Source organism: Dipodomys spectabilis, unplaced genomic scaffold (genome assembly GCF_019054845.1).
Source record: "Dipodomys spectabilis isolate Male_0828 unplaced genomic scaffold, ASM1905484v1 ptg000319l, whole genome shotgun sequence".
Classification (NCBI taxonomy): Eukaryota; Metazoa; Chordata; class Mammalia; order Rodentia; family Heteromyidae; genus Dipodomys; species Dipodomys spectabilis.
In genome coordinates this window covers 2,689,788-2,712,192 of record NW_024870996.1, presented here as the reverse complement: position 1 = coordinate 2,712,192, position 22,405 = coordinate 2,689,788, and the positions used below count along the sequence as shown (strand labels likewise).

The 22,405-nt window shown below is 34.1% G+C and overlaps 1 protein-coding gene across 1 annotated transcript in view; it reads right to left on the bottom strand.

Moving 5' to 3' along the window:
• LOC122128003 (gametocyte-specific factor 1-like) overlaps positions 1–22,160 on the bottom strand; it is a 29,049-nt gene extending 6,889 nt beyond the window's left edge. The window contains exons 1-5 of the mRNA XM_042702307.1: positions 22,151–22,160; positions 21,487–21,587; positions 18,475–18,601; positions 17,897–17,932; positions 17,474–17,525 (exon numbers count right to left, since the gene is read on the bottom strand). Of these exons, the coding sequence (XP_042558241.1) occupies positions 17,474–17,525; positions 17,897–17,932; positions 18,475–18,601; positions 21,487–21,587; positions 22,151–22,160 (326 nt within the window). The remainder of the gene's footprint in view (positions 1–17,473; positions 17,526–17,896; positions 17,933–18,474; positions 18,602–21,486; positions 21,588–22,150) is intronic.
• Between the last annotated feature and the right edge of the window lie 245 nt (positions 22,161–22,405).

The following is a 22,405-nucleotide window of genomic DNA, read 5'->3' as shown; positions in this document are numbered from 1 at the left end:
ATAACATGGCAGGAACTCCCAAATACCTCTCAGTCCTATCTCTTAATGTTAACGGACTGAACTCTCCAATTAAGCGACATAGACTGTCTGGTTGGATTAAAAAACAAGACCCTTCTATCTGCTGCCTGCAGGAGTCACATCTTGCCCATAAAAACAAACACATTTTCAAAGTTAAAGGCTTGAACAAAATCGACCAAGCAAACGGACCCCATAAACAGGCGGGAGTTGCAATCCTAGTATCAGATAAAATCGACTTCAAATTAAAATTCGTGAGAAGAGATAAAGAAGGTCGCTACATACTAATTAAAGGATCTCTCCTTCAGGAGGATATTACAATTCTAAATATCTATTCGCCAAATAATGGAGCACCCAAATTTATCAAAGAAACACTACTTTCCCTCAAATCCCATATAGATCCAAAGACAATAATTTTGGGGGATTTTAACACACCACTCTCCGCACTAGATAGATCAACTCGGCAAAAACTCAACACAGAAACCGCAGATCTAAACAGATGCATAGATCAACTAGACTTAACAGACATCTACCGAACATTTCACCCAGCAACCTCAGAATACACGTTTTTCTCAGCAGCACATGGAACGTTTTCTAAAATAGACCACATTTTAGGCCACAAAGCAAACGTCTAAATTCAGAAACATTGAAGTTATACCTTGCATTCTCTCTGACCACAAGTTAATAAAATTAGAACTCAACACCAAAAGCTACCAAAGAAAATCCGCTATCACATGGAGGCTGAACAACACACTGCTGCATCATGAGTGGGTCATGGAAGAGATTAGAAAGGAAATTCAAATGTTCATGCTATTCAACAAAAATGAACACACAAAATACCAGCTCCTCTGGGACACAGCAAAGGCAGTACTCAGAGGCAAGTTTATAGCTCTGAGCTCCTACATCAACAAATTGGAGAGATCTGAAACTAACAATTTAATGACACATCTAAACCTCCTTGAAAAAGAGCAGCAAGATAAACCCCAATCCAGTAGACGGAAAGAAATAATCAAAATTAAATCAGAATTAAATGAATTAGAATCCAAAAAAACTATAGAAAGAATCAACAAAACAAAGAGTTGGTTCTTCGAAAAACTTAACAAAATTGACAGACCCTTAGCAAATCTTATCAGAAAAAAAAGAGAACACACCCAAATAAATAAATTCAGAGATGAGAATGGAAACATCACCACGGAAACAACCAAGGTTAAGAACATTATAAGGGAATAGGTCTCAAAACTTTATGCTAACAAGTTTGAGAACTTGACAAAAATGGACCTCCTCCTAGCAAATATTGACATGCCAAAACTAAACCAAGATGAGTTAAACTATCTTAACAGGCCTATATCAAGCATTGAAATAGAAAGAGCAATAAGAGACCTCCCAGCTCAGAAAAGTCCAGGACCAGATGGTTTTACAGGGGAATTTTACAAGGCCTTCAAAACAGAGCTCACACCAATTCTTCTCCAAATCTTCAATGAAATTGAGAGAGAAAGCTCACTACCGAACACATTCTATGAAGCCATCATAACCCTCATCCCAAAACCAGGCAGGGACCCATCAAAGAAAGAGAATTATAGACCCATTTCTTTGATGAACATTGATGCAAAACTTCTCAAGAAAATTTTGGCCAACCGACATCAACAATTCATCCAAAAAATCATACACCACGATCAAACAGGATTCATTTCAGGGATGCAAAGCTGGTTCAATATACGCAAATCAATTAATATTATTCATCACATCAACAGGAGCAAGAATAAGAACCACATGGTTATCTCAATAGACGCAGAAAAAGCATTCGACAAGATCCAACACTGCTTTATGATGAAGGTTTTGGAAAAATTAGGAATCCATGGAACATTCCTCAATACAATAAAGGCTGTATATGACAAACCTACACCCAGCATTATACACAATGGTGAAAAACTAAAGCCATTTCCCCTTAAGTCAGTAACAAGACAAGGATGCCCACTCTCTCCACTTCTCTTCAATCTAGTATTAGAATGCCTAGCTACAGCAATAAGACAAGATGCAGACATAAAGGGGATCCAAATAGGGAAGGAAGAAATAAAACTCTCCCTCTTTGCAGATGACAGGATCTTATATTTAAAGAATCCCATAGACTCCACTCCCAAATTACTCAAGCTGATTCAAAACTTTGGCAAAGTAGCAGGTTATAAAAATAACCCCCAAAAATCAATGTCTTTTCTGTATGCCAACAATGAGAAAAGTGTGGCTGAAATTAGGAAAGCAACTCCATTTGTAATAGCCCCACAAAAAATAAAATACCTAGCAATTAACTTAACTAAAGAAGTGAAGGACCTCTATGATGAAAACTTTAAAATCTTGAAAAAGGAAATCAACACAGAACTTAAAAAATGGCAAAACCTCCGATGCTCCTGGATTGGAAAGATTAACATCGTGAAAATGGCAATACTTCCCAAGGCTATCTACAAATTCAACGCAATACCTATCCAATCCACCCTCATTCTTCAAGGAAATAGAAGAGGCAATCCAAAAATTCATATGGAACAATAAAAGACCCCGAATAGCAAAAACGCTCCTCAACAAAAAAGAACACTGCTGGAGGAATATCAATACCAAATTTCAAACTCTACTATAAAGCCATAGTAATCAAAACAGCTTGGTATTGGCATAAGAACAGACCTCAGGACCAATGGAATAGAATTGAAAACCCAGAAATGAACCTACAGACCTATAGCCATCTAATCTTCAATAAGGGAGCTAAAACAATCGAATGGAAGACAGACAGGCTCTTCAGTAAATGGTGCTGGCAAAACTGGTTAACTACATGTAGAAAACTAAAGCTAGATCCTTATATATCACCCTGCACCAGAATCAACTCCAAATGGATCAAAGACCTTGAACTCAAAGCAGACACTCTGAAAACATTACATGATGGAATTGGAGAAACCATGGGTGTCCTTGGCTCAGGGCGAAATTTTCTGAATAGAGACCCGGAAACACAACAAATCAAAGAAAGGTTGGACAAATGGGATTGCATAAGGTTGCAGAGCTTCTGCAGGGCAAATGACATAGCTAGGAAGATCAATAGAAAGCCCACGGATTGGGAGAAGATTTTACTAGCCATACAGGGGACAAGGGTTTCATATCTAAAATATACTTGGAACTCAAACAATTAAAACACCCAACAACAAATCCTCAAAGAAACAACTGCCCAATAAGTAAGTGGGCGAAAGACTTAAAGAGAAGCTTCTCTGAAGAAGAAAGAAGGATGGCCAATAGACACATGAAGAAATGTTCAACATCCCTAGCCATAAATGAAATGCAAATCAAAACAACATTGAGATATCACCTCACTCCAGTTAGAACAGCAAAAATCAAGAACTCTAACAACAACAGATGCTGGAGGGGATGTGGACAGAAAGGAACCTTACTTCATTGTTGGTGGGAATGTAAACTTGTTCAACCACTTTGGAAAGCAGTATGGAGGTTCCTCAAAAGACTTCACATAGAACTCCCCTATGACCCAGCAATCCCTCTTTTGGCCTTTACCCTAATGTTTACAAAAAAGACCACACTAAAGCTACCAGCACCACTATGTTTATTGCAGCATTATTTACCATAGCTAAGATATGGAACCAACCCAGATGCCCCTAAGTAGATGAATGGATCAAGAAAATGTGGTATATATACACAATGGAATTCTATGCCTCCATCAGAAAGAATGACATTTCCCCATTTGTTAGGAAATGGAAAGGCTTGGAAAAAATTATATTAAGTGAAGTAAGCTAGGCCCAAAGAAACATAGGTCCCATGGTTTCCCTTTTTGCAATATCTAGTATACGTATGAGTCAAGCGGAAAAAGTCAGAGAATGTGATGTTAGGAAAACGAACCCTCAAATATGTATTTTAATGTTTTTGTTTCTTTCATGCATGTGTTTCTAACGAATTCATAAGATTATTGCTTTGTTGCTTTGTATGTCCTTCCCCCACAGTGTAACCCCCGCTTTCACTATATTTGATGTCAGTATAACATGTGGAGGAGGCGGGGACAAACAAGTCGTTTAAGGATTCAGGTGGGCCTGTTGCAACAATGAGAAGTACAAAATGTCATGTCAAAACCAGCTTTACAAGGTTGGAGTGGGAGGGGTATGATTGGGTAGGTGGGAGGGAGGAGGGAGGGAAGGGAGGTGAAGGGTAAACAAAGGAGGAGGCAGCAATGCTTGGTAAGAAATGTATGCATTATCCTGCCCATGTAATTGTTACCCCTCTCTACAGTATGTTCACAAAAAAAATAATATAAAATTAAAAAAAAAAATAGCATGGGTAACCCATGCACAGCAGGAGGACCACGTATGTCAGGAGTAAATGAAAATCAGGTTAAAATCATGGGTTAAATGTTCAAATCGAGGCATTGTGACAAAAGAATTCAATTAAGTTCAAATCGAGGCATCTTGACAAAAGAATTCAATTACGTTCTATTTATATGTTTAGTTTTTTAAAATAAAATAATGTCAAATGTTTTTCTCTAGTTTGGAAATAAATAACCTGAATATTCATGGGTAGATCTAAAGGTACATGAAATTAGAAAATGACAATGACAAATATACTCAAATAATTATGTGCTCTGTTCAACTTATTAATCCATGAAAAGTTGATAATTTCCCAATGAGAAAATGAAGAGTAATCCTCAGACATTGTCTCCTTAAACAACTCATCAGGGGGTTCCTTCAATTGTTTCTATGATAAGAGTTCCACTTAGAATATTTTCCTCATGTTTCAAAATTCAAAATAGTATACTTCTGTAAGGTCATCATGTTCATGTGAATATTTTTCATTTCATACAATTCTTTCATCTTTTATATAGCAAAGCATAGACATTTATTTAAAATAGAGTAATTTTTTTTCAAAAATATATCAACAATATTTCATTGATTCTAATACGATAAAAGAATTGATCAGAGAAAACCAGAAAAATATTTCCATGTTTACTTGGATATTCCTATTGAGTTGATGAGTAAATTTAAAAAGTGTAAAGAGTTTTAAATGTTTAAAACGTTTAAAAGTGTTTAAAATGTTTAAAATGGTGATAGTGATCATCACCTCATATAGATAGTTTTTCTTTAATTAGAGAATCAGTGTTCAATCCAAAAAGTATTGATTGTTAGGAAGAAAGAAGTTTATTGAGAACAGTACACTTTTTAGTCATTTTATATAGTTTGTTTATTTTCTTTTTACCCAGGAACATGAGATCCAGATCAAAATTGCATTTCAGTTGCCACTTGTGAAAGTATTTCATTGTGTTCCTAAATTTTGGGGCTAAGGTATATCCAAACATAATTGCTATGTATGATACAGATACTCATTTTAGGTGGTAGATGATGTCTGAGTTCAGGCACTTTGCTGAGCAAGATATAAACAGGTTTATTGAAGAAACTAAACTAGTACCATGAAACAGTGACTCAAAAATAATTAGAAATAGTTGTAAAGCTTCAAGAAGAAAATTTAAAAATGCCTCTTTAAGACATGTTTTATTCACTTTGGTTAGAATTGCCAGACTTCAAGTAATAGGATGATAGGATTTAAAGATTTGCACTAGTAAGGATGAAATTATTGAGCAAAATATTCAATGAGTGACCATGACAGATTAATTTGTCATCATTATTTAAAGGGAGATTTATGCATGAAACAAATTGTTTACATAGTGATACAGGTGGGCCCATTGCAAAAATGAGATTGTCGTACAAGATGCTATATCAGAAAACAAACATTACAACTTTGGCCTCCGGGGTGTGGGGTGGTTGTTTTGGGTGGGGAAGTGGAAGGAGGGGATATGAGAAGGGATGATAATGTGAAACAAAGGAGAAAGAAACAATGCTTGATAAGAAATGTACTCATTACCTTTCTCATGTAATAGTAACCCCTCTGTATAGTTTTTCTCAATTAAAAATATGGAAAACTAAAGGAGCTCTTTATACTAAACTCAATCATCCTAAGAGAATGGATATTGCCATGTTACCAAGTGTTTATTACACAAACAGGGAAATAATCATCAAGCATTGCAATGGTCTAAAGGGGCGACGTTATTGTAGGACTTGTGCTAGAAATGAAACAAATATACTTTCCTTTCAAACTTTTCTTCCATTGAGCATAGTATATACTTATTGGTTTGATTCCATGGAACTCAATGGTGAACATTGAGAGGACACACAGCCATATTTGCAGAAATGTCAACATGATTCTATGCAACCAATTTTCTCATACAGAAATTGAACATTTTATATTTTGATGAAATTTGTTTCTAGATTATGGATTACAGCATTAAATAATTGAAAATTACTCAACAAAATTATGAATCACACACTGTGCATCAGTAGACTTAAGCAGGTCCCTTTACCAGTGGCATGTCATTTACCCAAACTGTAGCACAGTCTTGTAACTTGATTAACAGCAAGAAGTCTGACTTACCAAGTTCTTATGAAAGATTTTATGTATAACTGTGAGGAAAGTGAGGAAATATTTAGACTCACTTTCAGAGATTTCAAGTGTACTTCCACAGGGAGAAAACATTTTAATTGTGTAGTTAGTTGCTTGGACCTACAGAAAAATATAGGAAATGGAATAGGACACTGAACCTGTGAGAAGCCAAACCGCTGACGTTACAGAAACTAAGAACAAAGTATGGTTTTTATTTATGACAGGGTCGTTAAAAATATAAGATTGTATATGCAAGGAGAGTGAAGATAAATCGCACCTTTCTGATGTGTGTCAAAGTAAACCACCAAGCAGAGCAGGAAACCTTACCCTCTCGATAGATAAGGACTAACATCAAGTAGCTGTCTCAACAGCAGAGGTCACGTGCTTACAATGTGCCTTCAAGATGAGGCTGCAGTTATTCTAGCATTGATAGAACCATAATTTCTTTGTCATGATAAATCAGTTTATTGAACATCATCCCACCTTATGGCAAGTCAATGCTTCCCCGCAGGTAAAAATGATAAAAGCAAAGGCTGCACAGCATGCTCTATTTTTTCCCCTTTTAAGCTTTCTGAGAACTCTGCTGTTGTTCAGTAGAATTGAACACTTGGTGCCTTTCCTATCCTTTCTAACACATATAAAATATCATACTGTTCATATCTATTGGCTTGGGTCTGACCTTCTGTCTGGTTTGAGTGGTACACTAATTGCCAGTGCAGGTTTCATTCTTTTTTTGTGGCAGTTTTCATAAGAACAGGAAATCAGAAATTCATATATTATAACGTTGATCTAAAATTGTGTGCATACACGGCAATAGAAGACTTTTCTTCATAATGACACCCCAAATTTCTTGTTTACCTACTGAAGACATGTACTCATATGAAGAAGGTTTAATCACTAACATATCATTTATCCAATACTTACCATGTTCTTCTACCTGGACCATGAGGCAGCAGGAACTACTTCAGTTCCTTCAAAAGATAGTGTAAAAATAGTGTACAGAGGGTTTACAATTACATGAGTAAGGTCATGAATACATTTCCTATCGAGCATTATCACCTTCTCCTTTGATTTTCCCCTACAATCCCTTGCCACCCCACCTCCTCAATTACCCCACACTCCCAAATTTAAAGGTGGTTTTCAGTATAATGTCTCATACATATTATTGTTACAACTCGTCAACCAGTATCCTATTTCAGCATTTGTTATTTCCCTTCCCTCCACAAATTAGAAAAATATATAAAAAAGACACAGGACACTGTTATCAAATACAGTGAAAATATGGGTTATAGTTTGGAGAAGAACATACAAGAAAAATAAATAAATCTCATAGAAGAGTTTAGAATCAATAAAAATAATAGCAAGAAAGTAGGAACAACTTGTGTCCCTATCTATCAATTTCATTTATCCTCTTCTTGTATAGTCATATATACATAACTTTTGGACCTTTCTGCTTCTCCTCGATTTATACTAATTACTGTAAATGAGGGAACTCATGAGACCCATGTTTCTTTGCGCTGGCTTATTTCACAATATAATTTTTTCCAAGACTTTCCATTTCCTAACAAATGGGGTGATGTCATTCCTTCTGATGGAGGCATTTAATTCATTCCTAACTGCGGATTAGAAGGATAAATAAGGTGAAGGTGGGGAACAGTGAATGTTGTGAATTAACGAGTTTTGTCCAGCCTTGAGTAAAATTAATTGTTTACAAAGTAATTGTCTTCAATAAGGGAATATTAGATAAGAAATATATTTCACATTTAGATAGTAAATAGATTGTAGAAACTGTGTCGAATCTTCTAACAAATAGCTAAATATTAGCACCCTTTTCGAGGTATATCTTTGATCATAATACAATGATTAAAAATAAAAAAAAAATACTGGCTATAAATGTTATCTCACTTAAATGAATTCTGTCCAAATGAAAGATTATTTTTCCTACAATATCTTCAGAGTTTTGTAAATGTGGTTAGTGATTTTAGATCTACATGTCTGATAATTTTCTTTTCCTTCTCTATTAATATCTGGGTTTCCTCTAGAGGAAGCAAAATAAAGTGAATTGTTACAATTCACTGCAAATTTTCTATTCAGAGATGCTGTGAAATTTCGTCGATGTTGTTTAAATACCTGTGGATAATTTTTAAGTTGCTACTTTGGTATTTTGTTAGATAAGAATAAGAACAGCTGAGCGACATTGGCTAAAACCTATAATCCTTAGTACGCAGGGAGGTGAGATCTGAGGATCAGGTTCAAAGACAGCACAGGCAGGAAAGTCCATGAGATATTTTACTCCAAATTACCATCAGAAAATTGAAAGTGGCGAACTTTCTCAAGGGGCAAAGCTCAAGCCTGGAGCTAAAGTATGCAGAGACAAAGCCCACGCTTACAGTACAAACTCCAAGACAGACAAATAAAAATAAAGCCAGAAGAGAAGAATTTGCAATATTTCTGTGTAACATTGAAGGACTAAAAAGCACACTGTTTGACAGAAGTGTTTCAAATTGCTCCCTGCCGTATGATGATATGACATTTTTGCAGGAAAAGTATAGAGAGCTTTGCCAAGTTCCGAATCTATCAATTCAAAATTTTCCATTAAAATCATCTCAATCTCATTACAAAGTGGTTTCCATGTGAGGGAGAATGTGTGATAGTAATGGCCTTTTCCTACATATACCTTGGTTCTTAACAATGTGTTATATACTATCAAGAGTCTTCCATGAATTTCTTACTCTCAGTAGATATTTACAAATGTACAAAGTGATTTTTGGGAATATTGAGAGGCGAACATTGAATTGCATTGGAATCAATGCAAAAGTTATAGGATTATTTGTCTTGCAATGACAGAGACATGAGTTACAGGGAATTGTCAAGGGAGATATAAAAAGAATCAGCTTTTTTTGATCATAGGGGGACTCAAGAATCTTGACTATTTTACACAATGAATAATTGTGCATAATTGAAGAATATTCAATCAAACAAAATGTGGGATTGAAGTGCATACAAGCCCAAAGCGAGTCTTTCAGGGACACCTTGGATTTAGCCAAGTGTCCATTACTTAGAAAAAAGTATCCATTACTTAGAATGCCTAGGATATTGGGTGAAGAAAGAAATCCGACGAAAGGACTGTTTCCTAAGTTCTAAATGTAGGTTGACCTCTCACAATAGGTACGTTTGTCTGGGAATAATATGTTCCATTTCACTAATTAATAATGTAGAATATGATTAAAAATAAAAGAAAAATATATTAAAAATATAATATGATAATATTATATTTATAACATATATTATGATTATAATATAATATACAATTATAATATAAATAAAATAATATGTGGTTACTAATAGAAATTTCCCATTACTTTACGTGTTCCAAAAAGAAGAATGGGTAGGAAAATTTTACAGATTTTTTAAATCACCTAATTTTGCAACGTATTTCTCAAGACACATGATTCTAAATCATGTCAATATTTTTCATGTGTCATCTATTCTGCAGAAGAAATGTGACTTCTTCCCGTTGTCTGTGAAAAGGAAACGTAGATTTTTGCAAGAGTATAAACAATCGACATTTATTAGTTTTGGGGACAATGTGCACTCTTTGAAGATACCATATTTTGTACAGAGAATTTGTGATTTATCAGAGAAGAATTTGTGCATCATTTGAGAAATTTTTAGCTACATTACGAATATATTCTGGAAAGATTAATCTGTAAGTTTAGATTGTAATTCAAGATCAGTTTATGAAGCCATATGTAATGAATATTTGTTTTCGACTTGTGTATAAATTGCCTGTCATATTTATGGACCCCACACCCACCATATTTTAGTTCATTTGGCATTCTTGATCCACAACGTTCTTATGGCCAAAAGGAATAAATTTTCAAGTATATTTTAGGAAGATCTCCCTTTCCAAAAAATATTTATTACTGGTTAGATTTCTATGTAATCAAAAGAATTGAAGTAGTTGACTACAGATGAAGTTTTACTTGGGACAGTCTTGCTTACATATATGATAGGTGTGAAAATGTGAGGTTTCTGCTTTGGAGCATATTTGAGCATCAGGATCTCCTGGTTTGCAATTTCAAATGACTATTTAGATTCCTATATAAATATTTGACCAAAAATTATTTCAACATTAATTTGTCAATATTGGCTTGAAACCTGGTGACCCAGGGAAACCTGTGCATTCTTAGGAACCTCAAGAAATCAGAACAATTTTCACGTGTATGTATATGTATTACAAACACATTGACTTAAGAATCTACATGTAGACCTATGAGAATTGAGAAGAGTGTATGTATCAATACTCTTCTTTCTAAAGGAATATTGTCAAGGTGATGTACAGAGGAATTTGAATTACATACGTAAGTAATGAATGACTACTTTTCTCGTCATATGTTTTTACCCATTGTTCACTTTTATTGGTTTTTTATTTTTGGTTTCTTTTTTTTTTTTTTTACCTAAAATCTCTATCCTCTCCCACCAGGTGTAATGTTTATTACTAACATGTAGTTTTGTTGTGATTGTTCTTGTATGGTTTGCCCATAATCCTTTGTCTCAGATTTTGTTGTTGCCCTTCCCGTACCTAATTCTCATAAACTTACATGGATACAGTGTGTACTAAATCAAATACAGTGACAACATTGTACAAAACATAGGAAAATAAAAGAAGAAGGCAAGTAAAGAGAAATACCTTCACACAGTATATTTTTAAAAATCAAGGAAACCAAATGATTTTTTATTGCAGAGCTTATTTTGTTTAGCCTAATATTCTATGGTCATATGTACATTACTATTAAGCTATTTTCATCCTCTTCTAGGACTAAAATGGACAAATACCAGTTTTTAGAAGTAAAGGAAACCATGAAGCCTATGTTTAGTTGGGTCTGGCCCCCTTTAATTCATGTCATATATTTAACTTTTTCAATCTCGTTACCAATGTCTCTATGTCATTATTTCTAATGGCAAATAGAATTCCATTGTGTTTATACCGCACATTTTCTGATCCATTAATCTACTCTCAGGCATCTGGAGTGGTTCCTGGTTTTCCCTATGGAATGAACATAAATTTGTCATTCTAATGGAATGTGGTGGAATGTAAGTATTGACTTTATTCGGCTTCATTTGTCAGAGACATTGAGCATTTCTTCATATGTCCTTTGGCTATTCTCAATTTGCCCTCAGTGAAGTCTCTCTTTAAATATTTAGACTTCTTTTCATAGAGTGCGGTTATTGTTCAGGTTTTTCTTTTAGGGGGGTATTTGACTTGTTGAATTTTGCTTATATTTCAGCTCTAAGACTCTTTGTCTTTCTTGGCTAGTGAAGAACTTCTCCCAGTCTTTTGGCTGTTTATTTACCTATTTAGTTATGTCCTTTGCTATAAAGAACCTGTGCAGGTTCAAGCAATATAGTTGGTCCAACGTTTCTTTGACTTGATGTATTTGTGCATCTCTTATGAGAAAGTTTCAAAATGTTCTATGAGACCTAGTATTTCTCTATTTCTTCCATTCTGAGTATTTTGTTTAACCTCAAGGTCTGATTCATTAGGAAATTGGTTTCACACGTTGATGTATAACCTAACTTTAAGCATCTATAGGAAGTTAATGAGTATTACAACACTATTTATTGAATATTGCTTTTCCATTTTACTGCGTTTACCATGCTTCTATTTAAACTTACCTAATGAAGAGTCATAATGTTTTCTTTAGAAGTAGCTTTTAATATATTGGCGCCCTACGTTCTTTTTAATTTTTTTGTCTTAATTGGTATATGTCCAGTTTCAGCCAAAGAGGATTGCAAGAGCTTAATTGCTATGTATATATGAAAAAAAGATTAGGGTAAGAAAAATCAACTTCAAGAAACATGAGGTTTATAATGGTTGGTGACTTTCTTTAAAAAAAGGAAAACTATGAAAAACTCTTCCTTTTTTCTTGCTATTTTTCCTTTATTTTTCCTAGTGTTTCTTCATTCTTGTCAATATATTTGATTTCATAGCCTGTGGACTGTAAACTTTAATCTGAATTGGGCAAAGAAGAGGAATCAAAAACATTTGAGATAGAGGACAATGGGTGAACCAGTGCCATAAAATTCCTCACAAGACAATATGTTGGAAATGGCATTTACAACAGGGGCAGCAGGAGTTTTGAAGCAGAATAAAGTGTAAGAAAAATGGGGGATAAGGTAACATGTAACAAGAAAACTATTCACTGTGTCACATACATACTTATAATAACTCTGTACATAACACTGACCGTAAGTTTAATGAAAAAGAAGAGTATTGATACATACATTTATTTTAAATTTCATAAGTTTACACACGGATTTGTATGTAGATTGGTTTTCAGTCTATACACAGACATGTGTTGATAAATCTGTTCTCTTCATATCCCTACTGGAAAAGGCTCAGGTTTCCCTGGGTCTAAAAGTTCCAAGTTATCCTTCACAAATTAATGATGAATCCATTCCTGCTCACAATTTCTGAAAGAAAACTAAGAAATATTCGCAATTATACACTAGGTGCAGAAAAAAGCCCATAATCAAAAAGTCTCCCATTTCAACACCAATAATAAATATGAGCCACATTCTCACCTCTTTAACTTCCTCATCTGTATGCAAAAGATTCAACTCTATTTATAGCATAGGAGTCCTACCAACCATTTTCACAAAGTGGATCTTCCTAAAATATGCTTCAAAAATTATTCCCTTTTGCATCAGGAATGTTTTGGGCTACAGTGCCAAATCAACTATAAATATGTGGGGGCATATATATGTGGGGCAAATTACACACAAATTGAATATGAAGATAGTCATTGAAGATGTTTCCAACAAAGTGCTTTTGATACTCTACAGATAACAGTCCACTCTTTCTTGGAACATTTTAGAATCCTCTTGCCCTAAAAATATCGCATTTTTAGCACACAATCATGCTATCCTCACAAATTGCAATTTGCCCCCTCAACAGAATAAGATTTTCATGTTATTTTGTGTATACATACATTAACCTGGTTTTTTCTGCCACATGTTTGGGAAAGTACTCCTAGAATCTTGTGTAGATGAGATTATACATGGAAATCATTGAGGTGGATGAGAAGCTTGTATAGTAAGAAATATACTTCAGAATTTGGTTGAAAAATCCCTGTGAAATTTTAATGGCTTTTCTATATGGGAATATATAATTGGTGTAAGATTTGTATAAGAGGTCTAATATCATTACAGTTTTGTTATGTATTTATTGGGCTCTGCAATTATATCAATATATGAAATGGAAGATGATATTCACAGGCAAACTGAAGGAGAATAAATAATGAAGTATGATTTGTTCTCTATTGGGAAACAAATGTAGATTTTTGAATTGATTATTGAAGTTTCTATATTCCAACCTTGCCACGTCTATGTGGATAGTGACATGGTGATTTCCATGAGGACATAAACACCCGGCTTTGCCTCTGAATTCAAGGTAAATGTGAATAGGGTTTGAAAAGGTAGTAGAAATTAAAACGAATTCACTTGGTTGAGTGAGCATCAACAATATATTAATGAATGTAAGATGTAGATGAAACAATGAGAAATAATTTGATCTCATGGCTTGTTCATAGAATGATTCCTGCAAAGAAATACAAAAATATTATTTTACTTTCTATGGTAAACACTAGAATATTTATTTCTGTATTCTGCATATGAACAAGAACTAAACTAGCAGTTTGAGAGATATTCAAAAACTAATGAGAGCACATCATCAGTTATTTCTAAAAAATTTCAGGCTTACTTCCACTTCTCTTCCCATTTAAATTTGATCGTTGTATACAAACCTAACAAATAATGACACTTGGACACTCTCTGCATCAACACATTGTAACTTCATTGAACATTTGAAATGTGAACATACTCAATCTATTAATTCAGCGATTATTTAACAATTCTTCAAAATTTACTCTAATATCACCCATTCAGGCTCAGCCAGGCCTTGACACAGTTTTTGACTAGGTCCTTTGCAATATATTCATGGATGTATCATGCGTCCAGGAAAATAGGAAGAAATACTTCACGTGGTTGTACAGAAAAGAAAATCCAGAGTGGTTTTACTATACAATGTTATTGCAATGAACTTAAGCCAACACTCCATTTCAATATTTGTGAACGGATGCATAAAAAGAAATCACAAGGAGTGATTGTTTTATGAGATATATGCTAAAAATGGATACATGCTTTATGGACGCAAATAAAATATGAAGAGATACCATGCAAATACCTTCAGTACAATTACAAGAAATATTCCATGGCTCAAATATATAAACGGCTTTTCCATTCTTATTTGTGTACAAAACAAATTCTATTGTGAAGTCATAAGTACATTGTGATGTTGTATCAGCTAAATATATTCAGCAGTTCAGAAAAATAGTTAACCTTTAAGACACATATGCATGTCACCTCTCAGTAATATTGGACTCTCAGAAATATTGGACTTTGAAATGAACATAGAAAATTTCCATTAACTTAGGGTAACATTCCTACATTAACACTGCTTTCTCAAATATGTATGGTTATGAGAATTATATGCCAGAGACATAACAACATTTGGAAAATATCACTTGGATCAAGCCCAGGGTAAGAAGCTTGAATATCAATGAACCAAGCAAAGATTCAATATTCATTGACAAAAAAGACACATGAAAAAATCCATGATAACCTGTATTTAAGTAAAATCAAAAACTGAAAGCAGAAAAAATACCCTCACTTTTCAATCCCAAGAAAACATAATAATGTGTGCAGCATCTACTTATGGGTATTGAAACAGAGTAGGAAAAAATGTACACCATTTCAGTTTGTAAACACACATCACAAAATTTCCACCCATAAATGGACAGGTAACAGATATATCTGATCACAAACACAGCTCACACACACACACACACACACACACACACACACACACACAGCTACACACACACACATATATAATAGCAAAGCTAGGGTTGGATAAATCTTGAAGAGCTACATAAACAAGTAGCATAGTGTTTTACACTCACAGATTCAAGAATTTACAGGTTCTTTAGTATTATCTACATTTTAGATGCTAGAAAAATTATGATTCCATAAGCAAGACATATTAGCATAAGGGAACAGAATTAGTAATCCCATTAGAACATATTAAGTGTTCTACGAACCAATGAAGTAAGTAAATACCACTGTCTAATCAAACATTACTCTCTGAAATTCAGAGGGTAAATAAATGATATTATACAGAGGGAATGAATAATATCTAACTTGCTCCAAAGGAAAAAATTCAGAGTTTTTGGAAATACCAGTGAGTATGGGGCATTGTTGATGAATATTGCATTACATTCCTATCTGTGGTTATTGTTCTTGCTAGTCATTGGGCTTGAACTTTAGGCTTGGGCAAGGTCCCTGAGCTCCTTAGAGCTCTACTGTTCTACCACTTGAGCTACAGAGACGCTTCCAGTTTTGAGGAGGTTAATTGGTGATGAGAGTGTGACAAATATTCCTGAGATCTGATCCTCAGATCTCAGCCTCCGACAGGTCCCTAAGCAACCTGTACCAGGCTTTTTTTCTCTGTTATCCAGAGTGTGCTGATGATTTTTGAGCTTGTCTGTTCCCAACATTTATGCACACTACTTGTCTACGAGTAACCATAGTTTTCCTTAAGTAGAATACATTCTATAGTATTCAATTTTGAGGGGATTAATTGCCAGAAATGAATCTGCAAAATATCCTTCATTAATCTATAATTAGATCCTTATGGGTCAAACATGTGAGATGCTAGAATTAACATTATCTCCTGGCCTGCCTCAAGAATGTATTGGGTTGATCAAATACTAATTGATCTGTTCAGTTTGTAAACAGGATTTTAAGTCTCTGCTATAATCTTTATGAATTAGCAAATTATCACCAGATGCAAGGGTGCATTTATCTATTACTATTATTCCTACTCAGCACTTTTTTCACTATATAAACTGCCAATGCATCCTTCACCTAATATTGTTATATGTTTGACATACAACAGATATTTGAATACAAATAATTAGTATTCTTACTATCACTTCACAGGAAGAATATATGAGGCCTGACTGTGAGGTCAGGCTCACATAAATTCACCTTGGTCTTATGTTGAATATGCTTTTTGGGGGGAGGTCCAGTCATGGGGCCTGAATTCTGGGCCTGGACGATGTCCCTCAACTCTTCCGCCGAGGGCTAGCACTCTACCACTTGAGCCACAGCACCACTTCTTGCTTTTTTCCCTTTTGCTTATGTGGTGCTGGGGAATCAAAACCAGGCCTCATGCATGCAAGGCAAGCTCTCTACCACTGAGCCACATTCCCAGACATTGTTGTTTTTTTTTTTTCTAGACTGATCAGAGATGAAAATTCTTAACATTATCAATACATCTAGAATATATTGTCTCACAAAAAGGAAGAGGTCTCATATTGGCAAGCAAGACAAATGACATGATTCCAAATTAAATAAATGCTTATGAAGAATTCCAAGAAAACCCAATTACTGTTCACTTTTTCCTCTATTTGCCATCTTACCATGTCAGAGAGACTTAATGTGTTTAAATTCCATAAAATCAAGAATATAACCTATTTTGTGACTCTAGAAGGACAAGTTCATTCTAGTAATTAAAATTCTTTAAACAATCTCATAAATACTCCCTGAGATAGCATAACTTTTATAGTTACACCTCTAATTTTGAATTTCCAATCTATACCATATCTAATGTGTATTTATACTTTAAACAGCAATGTGAAATTTGAAATCCATGTATGTATTGCTGTTAAAAATAGTTCTAAATACATTTTATTAATATGTATCTTTGTAAAGTGAAAATTGTTAATCATCTCAAGAATCCCTCAAATATCTTATACCAATTTATGGAGAAAATTTAAATCAGATAGCCATTCCTATAATATTCATTAATGAATTTCAGAAGGAAGGCATAGTAACCCACCCATAAGTCTGTAATTTTATCACTTACCAATTGAAGATACTGCCATTTACACTATCATGATTGATGTGATGGGTGAATCCTGAAAACATGAAAATGGTTATAAAAAGATTGGCCCAACATAATACTGTTATCTATGGCTTCCCTGATTTAAATTTATTATAAGAGAATGAGAAGAATATTCAGATAACGTAATCTGATTTGAAGTATTTGGGTGATTGCATTTTGTATCAGTCCTAGTGAAACTGTATTTGATTTTGCCACCTATCACAGGTTCACCAGTTCAGAGAGCAATCCGAAACTTCCTTTGTAGTGAGCAAAATATATGGTTATATAGAAGAACAAGTTTTTTATTCATTTATCCTATTTCTTTACTTTGAATTTTAAAAGACAATAGTACATCACAAGGAAACCATTTTCTTTACCTGTTGTTGCCCGATGATTTGATTGTGCCCCAAACAAAACTTGGGCTAGGATCTTCCAAGGACTCTGCGAAAGGGAGAATTACATACTTGACTGAGGTGCTAGAATAGATTGGCTCTAACATTATACATTGATAAAGATGAACAACAAGGTTGTTGTCCCCAAGAGACTCCCAAGAAACTTTTAGCTGGATAATAAAGATTGAAATGTATGAATTCTTACCCATGTGCAACAACATATCATTTAAATGTTTGACATGGTTTTTAATCAGTTAAGAATGCATATTTTCATATATGTTACTGATATTAGCATAGAAGACAATCAAAATTGAACAAAGAATTTTTAATTTCACTACTAAGGGAAGAAATGATACAACAGTACAAAGTAAGTTGAGAGTAAATAATGGAAAATGCAGGAAGTTCAACAAGCTTTTTCTTTATCCCAGTCTTCCTCAGAGGACACACATTGCCATGTACTTTCAGAACTCTTGGATTGTTTCTCATTCCATATGATGTTATCTACAAACAAAGAGAAAACTAGCATCACAATAGGATGCAAGTGCAAAGGGCCTACACTGATTTGGATTGTATTTTAATTATCAAGCTTACCTATATCATCTTCAAGGGAAGTTTTGTCCATACAAGTTGCAATATGTTCAGTGAGTTGGTCTCGTGGAACCAGGTGACGAGCATTAAAGGGACTAGTAGCCAATCTGGCAGCAATGTCAGGATGATTCTGTATAACAAAAGTTCAAATATGAAGAAACATTTTCAAATTTTCACTTTTTAGATTATTTTGTTCAGGATATCTACCATAGGCTTGACACCATGGTATAGGTACTGTGCTAGTACATTCTTTTTTTAATACATATTTTTTATTGTAAAGATACTGTACAGGGGGATTAAAGCTATATGAATAATGTAATGAGTACATTTCCTATGGAGCATTGTTACTTCCTCCTTTTTTTTCCCCCTAAGATCTCTTCCCTCCTCATCTCTCCAACTCCTCTCCTCTACCCCTCACCCACACAGCTAAAGTTGTAAAGTTCATTTTCAACATAGTGCCTTGTATATTTCATTGTTACAATGGGTCAACCTGTATCCCAAATAGTATGGAGGTTCATCAAAAGACTCCACATTGAGCTTCTCTATGATCACACAATGCCTCTTTTGCTCATTTACCCAAATGAATACAAGACCATACTAAAAATACCACCATTATTTGTCATAGCTAAGATATGGAACCAACCCAGAAGCCCCCCAGCAGATGAGTGGATTAAGGAAATGTGGTAAATACATGCAAAATGGAATTCTATGCCTCTATCAGAAAGAATGATATTGCTCAATTTGTTGGAAATGGAAAGACTCAGAAAAAATTACATTAATTGAAGTAAGCCAGGCTCAAAGAAACATAGGTCCATTGTTTCCCTTATTTGGAAAAAACTAGTGTACATTTAGGATAAGCAGAAATGTTCAAAAGTGATGTACAGAGGCTTATAAAAAAGAACTCTGCAATTAAAAAGAGGGTTAAGGTAGGGGTAGAGTATAGTTGAGAGGTTGGAATGAAGGTCAGAAAGAAGTACATTGCGCCATTTGTTAGGAAATGGAAAGACTTGGAAAAAATATTAAGTAAAGAAAGCCAGGCCCAAATAAACATAGGCCCCATAGTTTCCTCAATTTGCAATAATTAGTATATATCTGCGATAAGCAGCAAAGATCAGATAAGATGATGTTAAGCGAAATGGACCCAAGGTTAGGGACAAAGGTTTTTAATTTTCCTCCTTGGTATTGTTTCTAACCTATTTAAAAGAGACCATGTGCTTTTTTTTGTTGTTTTGTATGTCCCTCCCCCATGGTATAATCCCTGTGTTCACTCTATTGAATGTTGGTTTAATTTCATTAGGGTTAGAGAAATAACAAAATGTTTATATAACTTGACCCATTACCACAATCAGATGTACAGGACGTTATTTTGCAATGCAAACTTTACAATTTCGGCAGAGGTGGAGATGGGACTGAGGGGATGTAGTTTAAGAGTTGGGAGGGAGGGGATAGTAGCAGAAAAATAAAGGAGGAGGAAACAATTTTGGATAAGAAATGCACTCGTTAATTTTAACCCCTCTATGCAATATTTTCATAGTAAACTTTATTTAAAATATGCTATGTCAGAAATGAACTTTATCATTTAAGCAGGGTAGGAGGGGGGTAAATGTAATTCTGGAGATGGGGGAAGGGATGGCAGTGGAAACTCAACGGAGGAGGCATCAATGTTTGATAAGAAAAATACTCATTATCTTACTCCTTTAACTGTAACCACTCTGTAAAGTATTTTCACACTAAAATCTTATTTAAAAAGATGATAAACCAAATACGATAGGTATACAAAGGTTGCTTTTCCCTTCTTGTTATTGTTTTTAACATATTTTTAATGAATTATTTGATTTTTTTCCCTTTGGTGTGTTCCTCCCCAAGGTAGAACCCCTGTTTTCATTGTATTTGATTCTAGTGCACTGCACTGTGTATATATTTATCTAATTTGGGGAGGGGAAGGTAAAAAAAAAAAAAATTGTGCATCCGTTTGCAAAGGGCTAGACTTCTACAATTTTCATAGAACTTCTTCTATTCTCATTTGAGAGGGGAGATAAGAAGGTTTATGACTCTCCTGCATGGGCTGGCATTAAAAAAATGATACAGTGATATCAAACTCTCAGGTTGATATTATTTCTTTAATGAGGAAATAGGGCCAGGCACCCATAAATTCTATATGGAACTTTAGAAATGCACATAAGTGTTCAATTTTGTCCTATGTTTACTCAAATATGGGTTATTTATATAAAATTTACAAATGCATAGATAGGGTGATTGAAAACATATTTGAAAATATCCAAAATGGAGGGTCATCACATCTGTCTTCTTTACAAACAAAATAGCAGAAACTATGAATTTCCTACAGCTCTGAAACTTATTGTAGCAGTGCTACATGAAGAAAAAAAGTAATTTTCTACCCACAGTTCAGTGAACCTTCAAATATTGTGTAATTTTTGATGAAAATAAGAGCAAGTTTGTAATAAATACCTTCAATCTAGAAAATGGACACAATGCATCTCCCATTTTATCTTTATAAACATGGCATGAAAAGTCAAGTACTCAAACTGAATTCTAGACCATAAAATACAGCGGTTGTTTTAAGAAAATAATTTAAGAATAACTTAATTTACATTTTGTACATTAGGCAATGGGGAGGAAAACGAAACCACCTCTAATATTTGTGAGGTATGTAAAGTTCTCTGTATGTTATTTTCACAATAAAAAGACAGAAAAAAAGAAATATGGCACACAGAGTTAGACATAATTACCGAAACAAAACATATGCCTTTGTTCTGCTTTGAATAGAGATCTAGAAATATGTCTCTAGAAATAAATTGGATTAGGATTGTCTTACATTCCATTACATGCTGCAGAGATTTCAGAAGAAATACAAAAATTTCACTATGGTATTTATGCCTACATTCTCTCACATTTTCACATATATTTCCTACAATTTACTATAAAAACAATACTCCAATTTATCCATGAACTAAAGAAATTATGTAATATCAACATGTTCCAGTGAAACATTACCTCTTTGCATTTCACAAGATGGTATGGGAACCTGCATGATCTGATTTTGTGATTTTTATCATAGGGACACTGCAACAACCTCTCAGGATCCACAGATTCCTCTGAAAGAGAACAAATACCTCGGGAAAAACAATATATTGGGGAACATACAAGTCTTCAATGTTGCTTCCATTATTAACTAGACCTTAACTCAGGAATCCTAATTTGGGGCATATAGATTCAAAATATGACAAAGAGTATTATTCTGTAATTTAACTTCGGATGTATTCTCAGTTCCTATTAGTTAGTTCTTAATTTTTATTATGAAAAATATTTATTCTAGTTGAAAAAATATTAATTTGAGTCAAATGGAGCTCTTAGCATGTTTTATCTTCTGAAAGCAAACATCCATTGAGCGCCCTTGATTTAATTACTTTCTTACATTTCAATCTAGAATATGCCCATAATTTATATTCTTTTTCACCTTTCAATCTAGAACATCAAAAGTCAAAGTTATAATTATCAAAATGTCTAAAGTTTCACATGCATATCATGACGAATCCTACTATCCTGTTCTCTCAGTTCCTGTCAATATACTTTCTGTGATTCCAAACAAGAAAAAAAATATAGCATGAACTAGACCATTTAAAATAATTTTCCAAAACAAATGCTTAAACATGTTTACCTTTTTCCATGGTGACAGACAGATATATATAAGCAATTCCTGCGGATAAAAAAAAAAAAAAAAACAATTCTCTGAGAGAAAACAAGACTAAATACTCCAAAACCACATGTCTTAAATGTTGTGATTTTGCCGTTGATATGAAGAACAACTGGGTAGAACCTATTCATCTCTAATACTTTCTTTTGCTAGACACACTTGTATTGAATTATATTGATAACTGTTTACTTCACAAATTATGGTCACTTATAATAAGCT